This window comes from Episyrphus balteatus, chromosome X (assembly GCF_945859705.1).
Source record: "Episyrphus balteatus chromosome X, idEpiBalt1.1, whole genome shotgun sequence".
Taxonomy (NCBI): Eukaryota; Metazoa; Arthropoda; class Insecta; order Diptera; family Syrphidae; genus Episyrphus; species Episyrphus balteatus.
The window spans coordinates 2,617,319-2,635,262 of record NC_079138.1 but is presented as its reverse complement, the minus strand read 5'-3'; the positions used below and the strand labels follow the sequence as shown (position 1 = coordinate 2,635,262).

Genomic DNA, 17,944 nt, shown 5'->3' with positions numbered 1-17,944 from the left:
AATTAAAAGAAATTAGCGGCCAATTTTTTTTATTAGCCTATTTGTAAGCGTTTTAGACCTTTTTACAGCAACAAAATTAGATTCAATTCTAGTAAAAGTGATTAATGTGAAAAAAAATTCTTCGAAAAATTAAACACTTACAAGAGTTAAATGGTAAAAACAAATTCTGTAGATAAAATTTCGAACAACCTATATCAAAATATTTAAAAAATTATGCCTTTTTGGCAAAAAATAAGCCTCAATGCCTTAGCTAATAAAATTATGCCTAAAAGGCATAATTATGCCCTTGTTGGCATCGCTGCCGCATCTTCATTTCTCTTTCTTCATCCAAATTCCTTCTCAACTTCTCATCTCTGTCCTAGTTCTCTCTATAACTGGACTTGCTCTTTCTTTTTTTTTTATGTTTAAGAACTCAGCAGCGTTGCCAGAGTAGGCTCCTTAAATATTTTCACTTGCTCCTTATGATTTCCGATTTATCAAAACTTTGTTCTTTAAATTTTAAACTTTGCAATTTAATGCTCCTTTAATATTAATTCATTTTACGAAATAAATCTACCATAGATAAGAACAAGGACAACTGATTTGCGTACAATTTAAGTTTTCATGAATGCAATTATACTTGAAAAAAACCCTCATACAAACAAAATTGTATGCGTTTTTTTCAGATCATTTTTGAAAGCGGCTATTTTTGTCTACAGTTATAAGTTAAGAAAGTATGATTTTAAACAAAATTCCTTATATTTTCATGAAATAAAATGTTACAAAACAGGAACACAGAATTTTTCAAATTGCTGCTCCTTGCTACTAAAATATTCTGGCAATACTGTAACTCAGTGTCAGTGTACTCTCAGATTTCAGATATCATATTTATTTGCCTGACTTTTATGTATTGATTCTCTTCGGTTCTAGGATGTTGTCTGCTTTCTGGTTATGTTTCTGTTTCTGTCGTTCGTCGTCGTCGGTCTCACATCTCACAAACACAATTCCTTTCAGTCTCCCAGGGTTTAATGCTCTACCTAACCAGTAGTTATGTGATGTGGGTGGTTAATGATTGTTGGTGTGCGGTTAACGTTATCCGTACCGTATCCGTTATTTCATTTCGCTCTTTTTAACAAAAAAAAAAAAAAATATGGAGAGACATGATGACGATGAGTCTTCTTCATATAACGACGACGAGCGCGTTATAACAAAGAAAACCGATTGTTGTTAAGTTTTTGTTTATAATACTAAACTCAATTTTACAAAAAAAAAAAAGCTAATCAATGAGAAGAGATAAGGAACAATTTATTATAGAAGAAATATATTGAAAATATTGTAATAATTTTTTGTGTTCATCAATCGAGAGTCTCATCCATCTCTCCAAGTAACTAAAATGTGTGTATTTTTCTTAATTTACATCGAAACGACGAGTTGTGAGTGTTTGTCCCGTTACCGTTTTGTTTGATGATTCTCTCTGTGTGTTGATAATGAGGAGATAAAGTGCCCTTTATTACAAAAAAAGTCTCTGTGTTCCTCAAAAATGTTATAAAAAAAAAAATAAATAAAATATTCTATATTCAAACAGAAAATTCCACAAAAAAATCAAGTAAATAAATTTTTAAATTTCTTTTTTTTTAATTTTTATTTACGATTTATATTGATATCATTTTTCAAGAAATTTGTTTATTTTTTCAAACAATATTTTGTTTCCGTTTGATATTATTCTTCTAATTGTTATTGTTTTGTTTGCTTCTTTTTGTTTGTATATCTCTATTTTTATCTGTTGTGGGGTTTATAGGTAGTAATTTATTGTTCTTTATTTATGCGCTTATTGAAATGATGTTGGTATATTCCCTTTTCCCTGATTGGTGGTGGGTGGTACAAAAATATACAAAGAAAAAAAGTACCTCTACATTTTTGTAATAATTTGTTTGGTTATGTTGCAATTTAACTTAACTTCCTATAATTCCTATAGAGATTAGGTTGATTGTGCACTAATCTAAAAAAGCAAATTGCATAGATATCGTATAATATAGATACACTAAGCCTATAATAAGAAAAAAAAAAAGACTGGAAGGGACTAGAGGAAGATACAAAAGCAATAACAAGAAGGACGACATTATGTACCTACTCTTCTTTTTTTTTTGCTACAAATTCATAGATAGGTATAAATAGGTATATAATATTGATGTTGGATAGCGATAGTTGTTGTCTATGGAGAGTATGTGTATTTTTTTTTTTTTTGTATAGGAAAGAGAGTATAAGTCGTTTTCTTTCTTTTTGTTTCTAATTACATCCGGTATCCATAGTGTTAACCTTTCTAGTTACTAGCTATATGAAAATATCTAGCTAGTTGCAATATTATCCAGATTTCTATTTTTCTATACCTACTTGAGGCATTTTTTTGTCGAAGTAGGTAGGTAAAAAAACTTATTAAAAGTGCTTAATGAGCAATTGGAAAAATGATGACATTTTGGCTTTAGAAATTTATAATAAAATAGAATTAAAATGCACAACTCTGGGTTGCATGTAACGATGCGGCGTACAAATTTGTATGTAAACACATTTTTTAAATGTGATTTTGTTGTGGATCCTTTTTATTGGCTCTGGCAAAATCATCATTGCCTTTATACATACTTCATTAGTCATCTGAAAAAAAAAAAAAAATGTTTCATTATTGAAACTAATAAAATAAGGATATTTTTTGTTTCTATTTTATAACAGTCCCTGCTCAAATTAGGGCTGCCAGACGTCCCGATTTCGCCGGGAGAGTCCCGAAATTTAGACCATGTCCCAATATCTGCCCTGATTTACCAAATGCCCGATTTTGTCCCGACATTCCGTTTCTTAAGGGGTAATAACACCTTGTAAACCATGAAATCGAGCGTCATATTCATCAGCGTACCTATAAAACAAAGAAGAAATATTATTTTCTTTTGGTGTTTGTTTAGTTTAATTAAGTATATTAATAGGTAACAGAATAGGCTAATGTTAAATTTTTTAATGATGTGAAATTTTTTTAAATGGCGGTGCAGTGAAATATTAAAATTTGACGATTTTATGGTCTTTTTTTTTCAATGAATTTTGTTTTTGAAATGAAATAATTTTTTCAAACTAATGTACTTCACTAGAGAATAGTATTTTTAAGCTCCGCACAAAATTTCAGCCCAATCGGTTAAAAACTGTAGGAGTTAGTTGGTCGCCCGATGGGAGCACAAGATTTTACTATCATCCTGAACTACACCGCCATTTAAAAAAATTAACATTAGCCTATTCTGTTACCTATAAATATATGTACTTAATTAAACTAAACAAACACCAAAAGAAAATAATATTTCTTCTTTGTTTTATACGGTGATGAAAATGACGCTCGATTTCGTGGTTTACAAGGAGTTATTACCCCTTAATCAGTTATTGTTGGAAACCTTTAGGGAGAAAAAAAAAATGAGAATCCTTAATGAATCACTGATGGATGAATCACTCTTGCAGGTAACAGGATTAAGATAATTTTGTATTGTATGTCAATAGTATTATTATTATACCTACCTAATGATCTTGATTTAAACTTTTAAAACAGTTTTAAGTGATCGGGAGCTAATGATAAAATTTAATGAAAAGTAGGTAAACTCCCGAAACCTCAATGTAAGAAATATTACCCTTAAAATGCATGAAAATGATTTTTTCTTCTGTTTAAACTCAAATAAAAGAAATTTAATAGTAACTTATGCAAGTGAGATGTCGAATATTCACAATTAAAATATATTCTTAATTTTTTTGCTGTATAGGGTAGAGTTGCTAGTAGCCGGCCCCTTAAGGATTCCGTCTCATAAAATAAAGCCTAGAAACGTCAAATATGAATATCAACATTTTCGAATAATTCTTGAAATAAAATGTACTTTATTTAATAATTTGTTGGTATGGTTAAAAAAATAGTTAATTATAGTTCCCAAAAATATTTGATTTAAGTTTTTGTATAAAAAAGTCTGATTCTTCTAAATCCGGCCTTTGTTTCCTATTTTCGGCCATCTAGTGTCCCATTTCCGGCCATTGAATTTATAAGGTCAAGCTTAAATAAATTGAATGTTTTTTATTTCAATTTTTGTGTTTTAAGAATTTAGAAACAATTTTGATTGCTAATAAGTTATAACATCAAATGATTTTAAAATGTATTTATTTTTCCCCATTTTTTTAAACTTTTATCAATAAAGGGGGGCCGAATACAGGAAACTCTTGAATTTCAAAGCTTTTTTTGTGTTCTATCTCCGGCCTCCCCTTAAAATTACCAAAATTCACATCTTTTTCCTATTTAAAACCTATTTTATTTGAAGAATAATATATATTTAATAGGAAAAACAACATTTCAAAGAATTAGCTCTGAAATTGTTTCCACAAAACACTAATTACGATAGTAGGTTTCGGCAGTAAAATTAAAAAAAACCCATGCCTGGTTGGATCACTTCATAAAAACTTATTTTTTTCTAAGAAAACTGAATAACAAGAATAATAAGAATATTGTAATTTTAGGAGAGACATTTAAAAAAAAACAGAATAAGAGTAAACATTTGGAATAAATCCTACGAAATCACTAGTAATAACGATTTTTGTGAAAGGTGGCCGGCTACTGGAGAGGGCCGGAATTAGGCAACTCTACCCTACCTAAGACATTTCGGTATGTGTTGGAATCAAAAAAATCAAGATAACTTTTGTAAGAGTTCAGAAAATTGAAATCTGTAAATGCCAAAAGCTTAGGTTTTTCTAAAATTTCACCATTTCAGATAAAAAAAAAAAACACTTAAAACAATTTTTTCCAACGCAGGCTTAAAGTACAAAATATAATAAAATAAAAATGACTTTAAGCCTGCATTAAAATTAAATAATATTAAATATAAGATAAGTCACACAAATTACCTAAATACAAGAAAAAAACTTTTAGGTTGAATTCATTTATTCTTCAAAATTAGAAAACTGTTAAAAACATAAATTGAATTTATTAGGTACATTTACTTAAAGAACCATTAATAGACAGTTTTTAAGCGATAATTGTAATTTTATTTTATAGAACCAAGATTTCAAAAAATAAAAAAAAAAAAACGAGTAGGTCGTATGCATGGAAAAGTTTGTATTCAGCTACGTACCTAATTCTTTTTATTATTTTTTTATTTTCGATTTCATGTATTTTTTTGCTCTCCCGATTTGTACCGACTTTTGAGACCTGTTATCCCGACATTTTATCTGGCAGCCCTGGTTCAAATATAACGCATATCCTATTTATTTTACAAAAAAAAAACCCCTTATATAAATTTATGTCACAGTATCATGTTTATTTTCTCAAGGCAGAAGTGATCTTAAATTCAAGGTATGGAATAAATTGTTTGTGGGGAAGATTTGGGGAGAGATTTGCTGAAGTCTTTCTATCAACCCGCGCACTTTTTAGTGAATAGTCATAAATTTTCATAGAGTAATCACGTTAAGTAGTATCCAAAAAAACCTAACTGATATCCTCAAACAGCATCAGGTTTAACTCACCCCTAAATTTGGTCCACAGTTTATGCACGATATTACGGTGACCATATTTTTAAATTTCCAATAAAGAAATAAAACAAAAAGGTAACCGAGGTTCTAGCTATTTTATTTAAAAAATGTAACTAAAAAAAAAAATCCTCCCGAAAATCCAAGTCAAATTCCACATTTTTTAAAGTGTTGAAATTTTTGTTTGAAACTTCTCGTCCAACTAGCTATTAGCCGCGTTCCTTTGGGAAAATTTATCTACTACTTTGGACTTACAACTACTTTGATATCCTTTTGCTTTATTGAAAAAGTAGTTCAAAGCAGCTTTAAGTACTAAGCAGTTGTAGATAAATATTCCCAAAGGAACGCAGCTATTGTTATCTTCTGACTTTTTTCCCATTGTGCAATTTTCACAAAAAAAAAAAAAAAAAAAACAGTTTCATTATAATAATGAACGGACGGTCACCGAAATCGATAATGCATCCTAGAGTGGTTTCAGAATAATATCTTCAAGATTTTAATATGCCAGCTTTAGAATGACCAGAAATCTGAATTTTAATTCAATAAAGAAGAGCATGTCTAGGAAATATTGAATAGATGCATTCTCGGCCGAAAACCACCTCCAAGCAGTCTTGATCAGCTGAAAACTGCAGTGAAAGAAGAGTTACAACAAAACTTTCAAAAGTTAATTCGTGGAATGAACAGACGTCTCCAAGTTGTCATATGTAAACTTCCCATTTTTGTTTTTCTTAAAAAACAAAAATTTATTTTAATATCAGTTTTCAGGCCTTAAATTGTTAAATTTGGTTCATCTTTTTTACTTGCTCTATAGGCCAGTATTGGTTTCGTGTGGAAAAAAAAATTTGAGGTTTTAATCAAAACCAACATTACGATGATGGAGAATTCTGAAAAGTGGGTCTTGAAATTCCGTCCGTGCGTCTGTGCGTCCATCTGTACACATTTCCACATTCTAAACGCGTGGACGAATTTTCTTCAAATTTGGTACACATGATTTTTATAGAATTCTGAAATTAGTTTTACTGGAAAAGTGAGACGTTTTCAAAAAAAAAAAACGGCTTATGTGGAATGGAAGAGGAGAACATTACCAACAGTTCATGTCTCATCTACTTGCATATACGATTTATGGTTTTCACTAAAAAGGGCAAAAAAGCTTGGAGAGTCTATAAAATCAGTGCCTGAAAATAGTATTTTGTGGGTTCTTCTCAAAAATTTGCCGATTTTTCTTCGAAATTTAATTCGACGGACATAAGTACCATACATTAAATTGTTAGCTATTTTCTCTTTTTTTATACTATAGGTATACACAGAAAAAAAAAACACTTTTCAAGCTAAATTACAAACAACAAATTTTTTTTTACCTTTTTTCTATAATTTTTCATATTTTCTTGACAAAAACTTCTGATTCGTTATTAACCAGAACTTTCCACTTTTATACTAAACAAGGAACAATTAAAGTATTTCGATTAAAAGAAGAATTGATTCTGATTATCTATTTTTTTCAATTTGGTTTACTTTCACGTTTTGGTTAATAATACAGTCAAACCCGTTTAAGTGAAACGACAAAAGACTTTGGTTTTATTAATTTCGATGGAATAACATGTACCTAATATATGGGTTTTTCTGTTAAACGAGTTAAGTCAAGCGGGTTCTACTGTGCATGTTTATTTTAAGAAGTGGACTATTTTCCATTAAGGTATATATAGTTTAAAGACAAAATACAACATAAAATAATTTTGGCCACCTAAATCGTGCAAATCGACCTATGTGCCATGTAAGCAGGGTGGTTAAGTCGAAAAAAACTTAAAAAATTAACTTTAAAGCGTACCAATCAAATGCCTTGACAGGATGTCCCTAGGCAAACTATTACTTTAAAGACACTACCTTTAAGAAAATATAACTCTCAACTGGTATAACGATGAGGGTAGGTCGTAATATGGCGGGACCCTCGACTATTAATGAATCACATGTAATTTCCGAAAGTGTTAGAGACATGTGACTGAGTATTAATAGGTTTTGTACTATAAGTTTGCTTTTTTTTATAATTTTGGTTTTGTATTTTAATTTTCCCTCAAAAATCAAACACTTTATTTAGTTTATATTAACTATACCTATCCTGTTATGTTTTTCAATTTACAGTAATGACCCAGCAAATAATTCAAATATTAACAATCACAAGAAATACAACTTTGTCAATTAATATGACGAGCTGTGACATTAAGTTTTAATTATCATTCAAACAACAACAAAAAAAAAACTCAAAACACGTGTAAAAGAAAACACAAACACACAAAATGGCAGGAATGCATTTTATAATTCTAAAAGTGAATGGAGTTGATGTTAGCCAAATGCCACATGAAGAAGCAGTACAAATGTTCCTAAAAGCGTCCGAACCAATTCTAGTTGAGGTTCGACGTCGATCCTATAATACTAATGCTGATGCTGAAAATTCAAACAATCACAGCCACTTGGAAAAATCATCGAATGAACAATCTCCACGTCAGCAGTTGCAACTGCAACAACAAAAAGATACTAGTAGAAGACAATCACCTCCTACAACAATGTCCCTTATGACAACACAAACCGAACATCATCATCATCACCACCATCAACAAGCTGAGCCGATGACAATACCGTCTGCAGTTGTCGATTCGTTAAAATTGCATAGTTTGGTTATTTCATCATCCAGTAAAAGTTCTAATAATCGTGATAATATTTCAAACCATAAGCACAAAGGTGGTGGTGGTGGAGAAAATAATATTAGTATAGGTGCTGATGATGGTGGTGGATCCTCCCTGCCACCACAAATGGGTGCAATTGGCACAATTGCTCTAAATGAATCGGATAAAAGCTACCACCCACAGGGCCAATATAGTACGAACGAAACTGCAACTATCAAATCAAGAAGTGGTTCTATTTCATCTCAAACATCGAATGCCAAAAGTACACCATCAACACCGCTTAAAGAAACAGTGGTACCAAGCAGTGGAGGAGAGGAGAAAAATAGCAGATGTAATCTTATATCGGTTGGCATTCAGACTGACAACTTTACGACTGATTTTATATTCAATGGCTCTACGATAATTGATCCAGAACAAATTATAGAAACTGATCATAATTTGTTTAGCGAGTGTTTAGCACCAGAGATTGATATTGAGGTGAGTTAAGTTATACTTTTTTTTTTTCATATTTGGTGATATATTTTATGATTTATGTCCAATGTCTTTAATTGAATATATCGTTTTCAATTGGAATAAAAGCGTCCTAAAACTCTTTTATTGGCATAACAATGACGCTTCGACTATTTCAAGGTCGTGCGTGGATTGGGTTGAATATTTAGTCGAGGATACATTTTTGACATTATTGAAGCGAAAATATACATTTTTAGCTGTTAAAAATGTATTTAAAGTCAAGGTACTTGTTGGCAAGCATTTCAAGAAAAAATCAGTTTCATCGACATTGAAAATATCATTCGGTTTGAATGCTCCTCTGACAACCTCTGAGATCTGTTTTTTTCCATTCATCGATCTTTGTCTTATTAAAGAAAATGCTATCACCTGATAAAACTTTGCCAAGTTTCTATGTCTGCTTTTAAATCTGATTGATTCTAGACTCAGGAGCCTATTAGGACTCTACTATGAAGAGTGAAATTTTGTCACATGTGACCTATGTTCACATGAGTCGATATACCCCAAAAAATTCGATTTTTTGAATGAAAACTCGATCGATTTAGCGAACGCTCTCGGTATAGTGAATGACCTCAAACGATATCATTCATTATACTGGTCGTCCACTGTATTTATCAAAAATCTCGAACAGCCAAAATCACGAAAATACAATTCACTTTTGAGACTCTTAAGATTTGCTCGTGCAAATCGAGATTTTTTGTACAAAAGAGATTTTGGCCAGTCTATATTTTTGCATTCGATATTTTTATTTATTACTTTCGAAATTTTTTCCATTCGAGATTTTTGTCGTTCTAGATAAAGTCATGATCCCAGTTCAAACCCATTGAGAACAAACCAATTTCATCCGTAGAAAAATTAGCATTTGAGTAATTTATCACTCTCTCACTAAAAAACAAAATTGTTGGTGCTACTTATTAACTTTGTTGTTGTAATTACAGTCTGGTTTAAGACAAAGTTATTTTCTATTTTATTCTTTGTCTCATCATTTGTCCTAAAATTTAAGCTCTCATGATATCATAATATACAAAATTACGCATAAAAACAAGAAAAATGTATGTTCCATATATTCCAGAAAGTAGGGTAAATCCGAAATATACCTCTTAGTATCATTGATAGTTATAAATTTAGTCACATTATTTATAGCAGGGAATATCTACTGAACTATTTCCAGGTATAATTTACTTTCTTTCATTTCCTGATTTACACTTTAACCTAAAATTTTAGTAGATTCAATATTTCTTTTCAATCTAGTGCTGCAGACAAAACTAAACACATCTTTGCTTAAATGTTGTTGCCTGAATGCATATTCAATTTCTATATCTTTTATGGTTTTTCAGAATTAAAAAATAGAAAAATAATAATAAATTAGGAAACCACATAAAAACCATGTTCTATTTGTTTTGTTGATCTTGTTTTTTTTTTTTTAAGACTCAAACAAGGCTTGTTTCCGTTCTTCTTTATTTAATGCGTCTTTATCCATTCATCTATATGAAAGAAACTTGCTTTTCAAATTTCCTTGAGTATGTCATATCTATGCAGAAATCCATCTGTGAAGAACCCAAAACCTCTTCATCATCGTTAAAAAGAGCTCTGCAAACAAAAAATAAATAAGTAAATATGTGTGTGAAGAAAAGAAGACAAATACAAGTCTCTGACTCTGGGAAATCTCTGTTACCTCCCCCTCGTGCGCCACCTAAAGCAATCTTAAAGATTCTAAATCAAAAATTCCTATGCAAAATCGCATTTGTATGTTTCTGAATAATGCAAAAACTACTTAGCCCAGAATAAGGCCATGCTCCCATTAGGAAAGAGTCCTCATAGAGAAAGAAATTGTGATTTTTTTTTCATTTGTCTCCTTATATGATTCTAAAATTTTCATCAAAAACAACAACAACCAAAATAAAAAAAAAACACCCTTTTGCACCCACTGTGGATGTGTTTTTGTATGTAGCGTATAGCACATGTATCCTCCGGATGTTTTTTTTTTTGTGTTTCATTTCTTCGTTTCTATCTAAACGTATTTCTTATTTTTTTTTTGTTTGTTTATTTCTTTAAAGAAACGAATATCTGCATCTTAATTTTCCTGATGCTTTTGTTTTGTCACCCAAACACAAGACCTTGTTTATACACATAAATGTATGTTTGTATGTATGTGAGCTTATCTCTTTGAAAGGGTGGGGTTGGTAGATTAAGGTGTTTTTAAGTTGTAATACGTACACATCGTGGGACTGATGGTGATGATAATAAATATGGAGGCACTGTTTCGTGTCCTGAGTTTACTTTTGTATTTTTGACTTTAATAGTCAAGGAGTTATAGTTTGATTTCGAAAAAAAAAATGTTTAAATTGCAATATTTATTTAAATTGGCGGAACCCTCACTTAGAGCTATCAGGAATTTTGGATACATAATTATTGGGTTATTATAAAAATACAAATTTTATTTATAATATTTAATTACTAGTTGCCTTTATTTTCATAACATTCTCACCCAAATGTGATGAATTTTCCAATATCTTTCGCGATTATGCATATTAGAAGTGCATTTTTAATGTTGGATCTTATTTATGCATTTTTTGTGGTACCTAATGACAGTCCCTCGCCCATGATTTGCTGAAATGTACAAATAATGTTAAAGTTTAACATTGCTTTGTTTTGTTTTGTTTTTTTTTTTTTTACAATATTATTTGTTACAAATTCCTGCTTGAAAATGCAAAACCAAAAATCTGCTTGGTTAAAGTAGGAGGTTATCAATTCTTCTGTATTTTCATAACTTTGGACTGGGTGAACCAATTTTGATAATTGTGGATTTCAACCAGGAAAACTATGGCTGCTTATTACACAACAACAATTAAAAAAATTCTGACCTGGGCTTGCAACTATGTAAATTATATGATTTTTGGGTTGCTGAAGGTTTTTGAAATAAGCGTATGTATTTTTTTAAAATCAAAATCTTTGAATAAAAAGTTTGAAGTAATTTCCTCCAGTGGTTCAGGCTGCATCTCTTGATAGTGACAAACAAATACAAAGACAAATAGACAGAATTGCGAGATCCATTTTTTCTGAATCCTAAGCTTATTAAAATGATGCTTATGCTCATGAAAGCCGATCCACTTTTCTTTTAAAACGATAAATACAAAATAATTATAAATCTTAACAAGAATTTGGCATAACACATGACAATATATAGTATAGTTTTACTTTCAAGAGCAAAAAAAATTTCAATGCTACCTCTCGGACTATAAACTTGACACAGAATCTCAGTAAAGATTATTAAGTTTATCTGACAAAAAAAAAGTTAAATTACGCATGCACAGACATAGAGAATTTATTTGAGGGTGACGATGTCAATATTTCCCTTGTGGAGGAATGAGGCGATGATGAAGAAAATAAATGCTCATAATATCATTTGATGGAGAGGTATACAATTTTCAAAGCAAAAAAAAAAAAAAAACAGGAAAAAGTTTAAGAATTTTTGTATTAAATTTGTATTATTTGTTAATACTATGTTTCAATACGTCTGTTCTATTAAAAAAGGGAATTTGGCCATGAAAACTTAATGCCTTCTTCCTTGCCAACCGAATCTACCTAACACATATATTACAGCCAATTTTTCTCTAGTTTAACCTACATTAGATCTTTTTCTAAAGTATACAATAATTGTATACAGTAATTGTAGGAATTTATATATGAAAAACTTTTTAAAAGCCTTTTTCATTTATAAAAATTTAAATTCCAAATTTAATTAAATTATTTCAAGCACAAAAAAGGTTAAGGGCTTACAGAGAACAAAATTATTCTAACACCATCGGATTTGTTAAGGACTTAAAAAAATTTTGCTTTCTGGCGAAGATATGATGAAAAAATAGCACATGTCCAATTTCGAAAGTAAAGCAAGTATAGAAATATGATTATGATTACTCATATATTATACCTTACTAATAAATGTAGACCATTGTTTTAACTTTTAAGAAAGATTGAATATTGATCAGATTTGTAATTTGAATACCATCATTTCTTTTTATGACAAAAATTGGACTCTTCAAACGAAAATTCTTATTTTTCTTAACACTTCTAATTTTTTTGATACTTACCTTATAAATAAGCCGGGAAAAGTCCAATCATTGAATGTGCATGAGTAAAAGGTTATTGTTCTTAATTTTTTGTGGGTGAAAAATTCGATTCTTTGTGGTTTATTGGGTGAGCCTATTCTATTGATCAACAGTGCATGATCAAAAAATGATAAGAAGTCTTTAATTTAACTATGTTTGGATTTGAAAAAAAAAAATGCCTGAAGCTAAGGTTTCCCCCACATGATTTTGGTTCATATAAAACGAAACAACCCTATGCTAAAAAATAAAAAAAAAATCTTTTTAGTTGTCCGTTTTATCTTGCTGTTGGCTTCTTTGGATTTGTCATTAAAAAGTACCTTGAATTCATGGGTCTCATGTTTAAATTACGCCAAAATATTTTTTTTTATTATTTTATTAATTTGCATCTCCATTTGGAACCTTGAAAATCGTTGCCAATAGACTTTTCTAGACTTTTGGCGTATATAGTATATAGTAAAATGTCCAAACGAATGAACTTCGCTTCGGGATATGGGGTAGAATGTTGACTACTAACCAAGTGCCATATCGTGGGCACAAAGCCAAAACCACGAATCTGTAAAATTGTAGTTTTGAGAAAAACGGCTTCAAAGTTTTGGAAACTCTTGCAACGGAAATTAATAGTTTAGGGTTTCTAGGCAACAGATGAAGGATTGGGATTGACTAGAATAGAGGGACCGATAACAAGTAAAATGACGCATTAAAGTGTCCAAAAATTCAGATTAACGGTTTAAGCGTTGTGCCGACGATATCCTCTCCCATATTTAAAGTATTTAATTTATTTTTTTGTTTTATTTCACAAATTGGTCTTTTTTCGTTATTTTTTTCTTCTAGGAAATAACACTTAGAAAATCTGAAGGAAATGAGCGTCTTGGTTTAACAGTATGTTACAGTTCTGGTGGTGGAAATGGTTCTGGATCAGATGACACAGATACATGCACAGAAGTGTATATTAGTGACATAGTTCCCGATAGTATTGCAGGTCGTGATGGTCGTTTACGACAAGGTGATCAAATACTCCAAGTAAATGGCAAGGATGTTTCAAACAAAGAAGAAACTGAAACATTAATTGCGGAAAATAACAATGCTGTGACGCTCTTAGTCAGTCGTTATTTATATGGAGTGAGTATTTTTCAAAATCTTCGTTTTTTTTTTATTATTTTTTTTTCTTTGTTCGAAGGATGAAGACGAGTATAACGAACAAGGAGACTACTACGAGGAAGATGAACCCAACATGGCATATGCTAATAGTTTCATTGAAAACTATTTAGTGACTGAAAATTTATTAAAATCTACTGCTCCTCCCAAAAGCAATCCATCCTCACCGGAAAAGAAACAACACCAGCAGCTTATTGAAGAACTTGTGCCATCCAATGAGCAAATACAGCAATCAGTGCGTTCTATAATGCCTCCCCCCGATGTTGTACTCCCAACTGCTGCTGCGTCTGAAAATATGACTGCGTCAACATTTACCTCATCTTCATCGCGAGATCCATTAAATCATCAAAATATTCGTGCCCATTTAGAACAAGTGAATCATGAAATTGCGATATTAGACTCACGTGTTGAAAATATGATGATGTCACAAAAGAAAAACTCTGAACCAACTTGTAATTTGGTGCAGCAAAAATTGCCTCAGCAATCACAATCCCAATCAAAACAACAACAGCAACAACAACACCAACTCCACCAATCGCAGCCAACCAAAGAAACAAGTGTGATGCCAATTATGGAATATGACACTGAGCATATATACGAAACTATACCTGAAGATTCCGAATCCGAACCGTTTTATTGTTCGCCATATGAAAGTTCAGAGCATCAAAATCGAATTGAACAATGGTTGGACATGCAAGATGGATCGGAATTAAATGATAGTCGAATGCGATCATTGCAACACCATAAACAGCTTATAACTCATCAACAACACCAACAACAGCAACAACAACAACAAACCCAACATCATGACAATTTGTCTATTTGGACAAAAGCAAAAAATGGAACATTGCGAAGCACAAATTCAAGCGCTGGGGATGATCATGAAAATAGTTCGAGCGCCTATAATACCGGTGGTTCATGCAACAGCAATACCATGACACCCCTAACTCTTGAACTTAATACTGCCAACTACAGAGATCGTGATTTGAATCATCATTCTCAATCGACTCTGAATCTTTGCTCTACAAACAAACAACACACTATAAGTCCGATAAATGAGACGACATCATCCACTCAAATGCAAAATCGATTTGCATCACAAGAACTATCATCATCAGTTATGAATCATCGACATTCAAAGGAGAAGCTTTTGAGTCCGTCACATGTCGCAGCGAAGGGGGCGGCGTCGATGACGTCACAACCATTATTGCTTAATAAGCCGAAGATATTCCCAGTTTCCCAAAAAAATAGTAAGTTTTTTCTTTTGTTTCTAGCATAAAAATTTCACACTGAGTTATGATTTTTTTTTTAGCTGCAGATTCAGCGAAATCAACACAAAATAATCAAAATGCTCCTCCAATATCGGCAGCTTCAAACACTATGTACACAAATGTTGCAAATCTACAACAAACAATGTTATTGCAACAGCAACTATTTCGTCAGGCCTTAATTCACCAACGGGTACCATCCCATTCGGTGCCTTGTCCACAATTTACGGCACCAAATTTAAGTCAATATCATTTTGTCAGCAGCCAAGAGGTTTGTACCTAAAAAAAAACTGGGCGATATTTTATTACTATCAATAATATTTCTTTTAGGTCAGTACTGTGAAATTGAACACACATCCGAGCGAAGAACACATGGTGTGGAAAGTCAAACGTCGTCAAGATGGCACCCGTTACATTGTCCGACGTCCAGTTCGAAATCGATTTCTTCGTAATCGAGCACTACGTATAAATGCTGAACGCAATGATCAAACAACAGAAGACGATACAATTTCAGAAATCAAAACTGGTCGTTATTGGACAAAAGAAGAACGAAAAAAGCACATCGAAAAAGCTCGTGAACGCCGACAGCGGCAACAAATAATAATTACTAATAAAAATAATGAAATTTCAATGCAACCATTGATGATCAATAGCAGTATGAACCCTGCTGAAATAACAACAAAAAATTTGGTCAATTGTGGTGTAGCCGATTCAACTATTCAGCAACAGCAGCAGCAAAAGGTAACAATGCCAACTGCTGCTGCTGCTGCTGCTGCTACTGCTGCTGCTACAACACCCGGAGGAAAAGTCCATCGTCAAAGTACTCCATCATCAAACACAACAACAAAGAAACTAGTTAAAAAAATTATCACAAACAGTCCTACCGTAGATGCCAACAATAGTCCGCTGATACCATTAAGTTCGTCAGTTACTGGAACACTACCAACATGTTCGTCAACAACAGCAGCAACAACAACGACGACTCCAAGTAGTGGTAATAGAAAGGTAGGTCTTCTTTCGGTCACAATAATCTGAAACTGATGATCCTTCTTTTGTTGATTTGTTGATGTGGTGGTAAAAAGAATTAACAAAAAAAAAATAAATCCTCTTCCTTCCTTGCACAATGTGAACAGTTTCAAGGCTCTAATAATGATGGAAATGTAGCAGCGGATAACATTACTCCATTTCATCACTCCAGAGTAATTCATCCACCTTTGTAAGCTCTTTTAATGATCTTTTTCATCATCATCATCATGATCATCCATCATCAGTGTCAGTGGAATCGTTTAGCTTTAATTAATTTTCAAGTTCCAAACATTTATTAGTTCCATCTTAAGCCTAATATTATTATATAAATATATTGTAATATTTTTAAGTTTAATTATTAATTATTTTATTGTTGTTGAATCTGGTTGGGACAGACTGAAAAATGATGGTATTACAAAAGACTCATTTATATGATTTTTGTTTTAAATTTAATTAATAGAAGTACTAAGCTTTTTTTCTGCATTCCTACGTTTTATATTCAGTTTTATGTCAGTGAATGACTGCATATACAAGTACTTTCTCTGACTATAGTGAAGTTCTCCACAGATATTATCTTTTAAAACATTTTTAAAAAATACTCTGATTCCTTGTTAATTGTGTTAAGATCTCCTTCAATATCAATTGATTTAAAATTTACTTATTTCTACTAAACGTTGATTGGTACAAAATTTTGGTGACACAAAGGGGTCCTAAACTTATACAATGTCTAAGTTTAAAAATATAAATGAAAAAAACATGAAAAAACTTAATTTAAGAAGTCTGCTAGACTAGATTGTCCTCGGGGTCTTCAGTCCCGGATGTTCAGTTGTAGGGTTGATTGAGTTGAGTTGGTTAGGTTTGCGTTTAGCCACTGTTGTAGTTACCTGCTATCTCGTCCGCTGAGATTATTTATGCTCATCCAGTATATCCAAAGCACTAGGTTCGAGATGTAGTTATTGGGTAGTCGTTCTTCTCATCAGTTGATTGGGGCGATTGGCTATATTTCCTACAAGTATATTATATTTTCCTCTCGAACATTTGATGCTCCTTTATACTTCATGGCTGTGTTGAAGATGGTATATCATACCGAAAAGCTGAAGATAATGACTGGTCGCAGAAACTGCTTGTAGATCAAGAGTTTTTTTTTTTGGTTGGGTTAATCCTGTTGTTCTTTTCATCAGGGAATGAAGGCGATGGAAGTTAAAATTGGCTTTTCTGAGGACCACAGGAGGATCTAAAGTTTACAGTCGATCGACTGCTTCGTCCTCTTGATCGTCTTAGGCACAAAAGTTCCGACTTGGATGAGTTGATTCGGATACCGCATTTACTATCGTAGATATCGTTTCCGATATGGATTTGCAATATGTGAGTGACATGGTATAAGAAAACAAGCTAATATCATGCGCAGAAAGTCTGTATCGAGAACTGTCAGATGAAATAAAAAAAGAGGTGATCTCTTAGTGGAACTTCATGAGCGGAAGAAGTGTGGAGTTCTTCTCCCGAAAGCTGAACTGAATGTCTGGAATGATGTTGTTATTGCTGCTAAGCTTTTTTAGCTTCCTGAGTGTCAACTCTTTTAGAAGCTTGCTCAGATTGTTGAGAAGAGAAATTGGCCTGTAATTGGAGATTATATTCCTAGCAATCGCCCCGATTCTTGCAGTTTTCCATTTCTGCGGAAAGAAGCCAATGTGAT

The 17,944-nt window shown here is 32.0% G+C and overlaps 1 protein-coding gene across 3 annotated transcripts; it reads left to right on the top strand.

Annotated features, from left to right (window-relative positions):
* Nucleotides 1–902: 902 nt before the first annotated feature.
* On the top strand, nucleotides 903–17,599 carry LOC129920564 (slo-interacting protein 1). Of its 3 annotated transcripts, none has more exons than XM_056001906.1 (7): nucleotides 903–1,374; nucleotides 7,645–8,663; nucleotides 13,634–13,921; nucleotides 13,980–15,207; nucleotides 15,270–15,496; nucleotides 15,556–16,230; nucleotides 16,359–17,599. In XM_056001906.1, the coding sequence occupies exons 2-7, from the start codon at nucleotides 7,800–7,802 to the stop codon at nucleotides 16,443–16,445; spliced, it is 3,369 nt and encodes a 1,122-aa protein (XP_055857881.1). In that variant the 5' UTR covers nucleotides 903–1,374; nucleotides 7,645–7,799; the 3' UTR covers nucleotides 16,446–17,599. The 3 variants fall into 3 exon arrangements, with proteins under 3 accessions (XP_055857881.1, XP_055857880.1, XP_055857882.1); XM_056001905.1 differs by having other exon boundaries at nucleotides 903–1,585; XM_056001907.1 differs by having other exon boundaries at nucleotides 904–1,585; nucleotides 16,308–17,599.
* Nucleotides 17,600–17,944: the final 345 nt, after the last annotated feature.

Excerpts from the sequence above, each read along its gene's own strand:
- LOC129920564 (XM_056001906.1), top strand. The coding sequence starts at position 7,800 with ATGGCAGGAATGCATTTTATAATTCTAAAAGTGAATGGAGTTGATGTT. Across the intron at positions 8,664-13,633 it reads CACCAGAGATTGATATTGAG|GAAATAACACTTAGAAAATC; the intron begins GTGAGTTAAGTT and ends TTTTTCTTCTAG. Across the intron at positions 15,208-15,269 it reads CCCAGTTTCCCAAAAAAATA|CTGCAGATTCAGCGAAATCA; the intron begins GTAAGTTTTTTC and ends TTTTTTTTTTAG.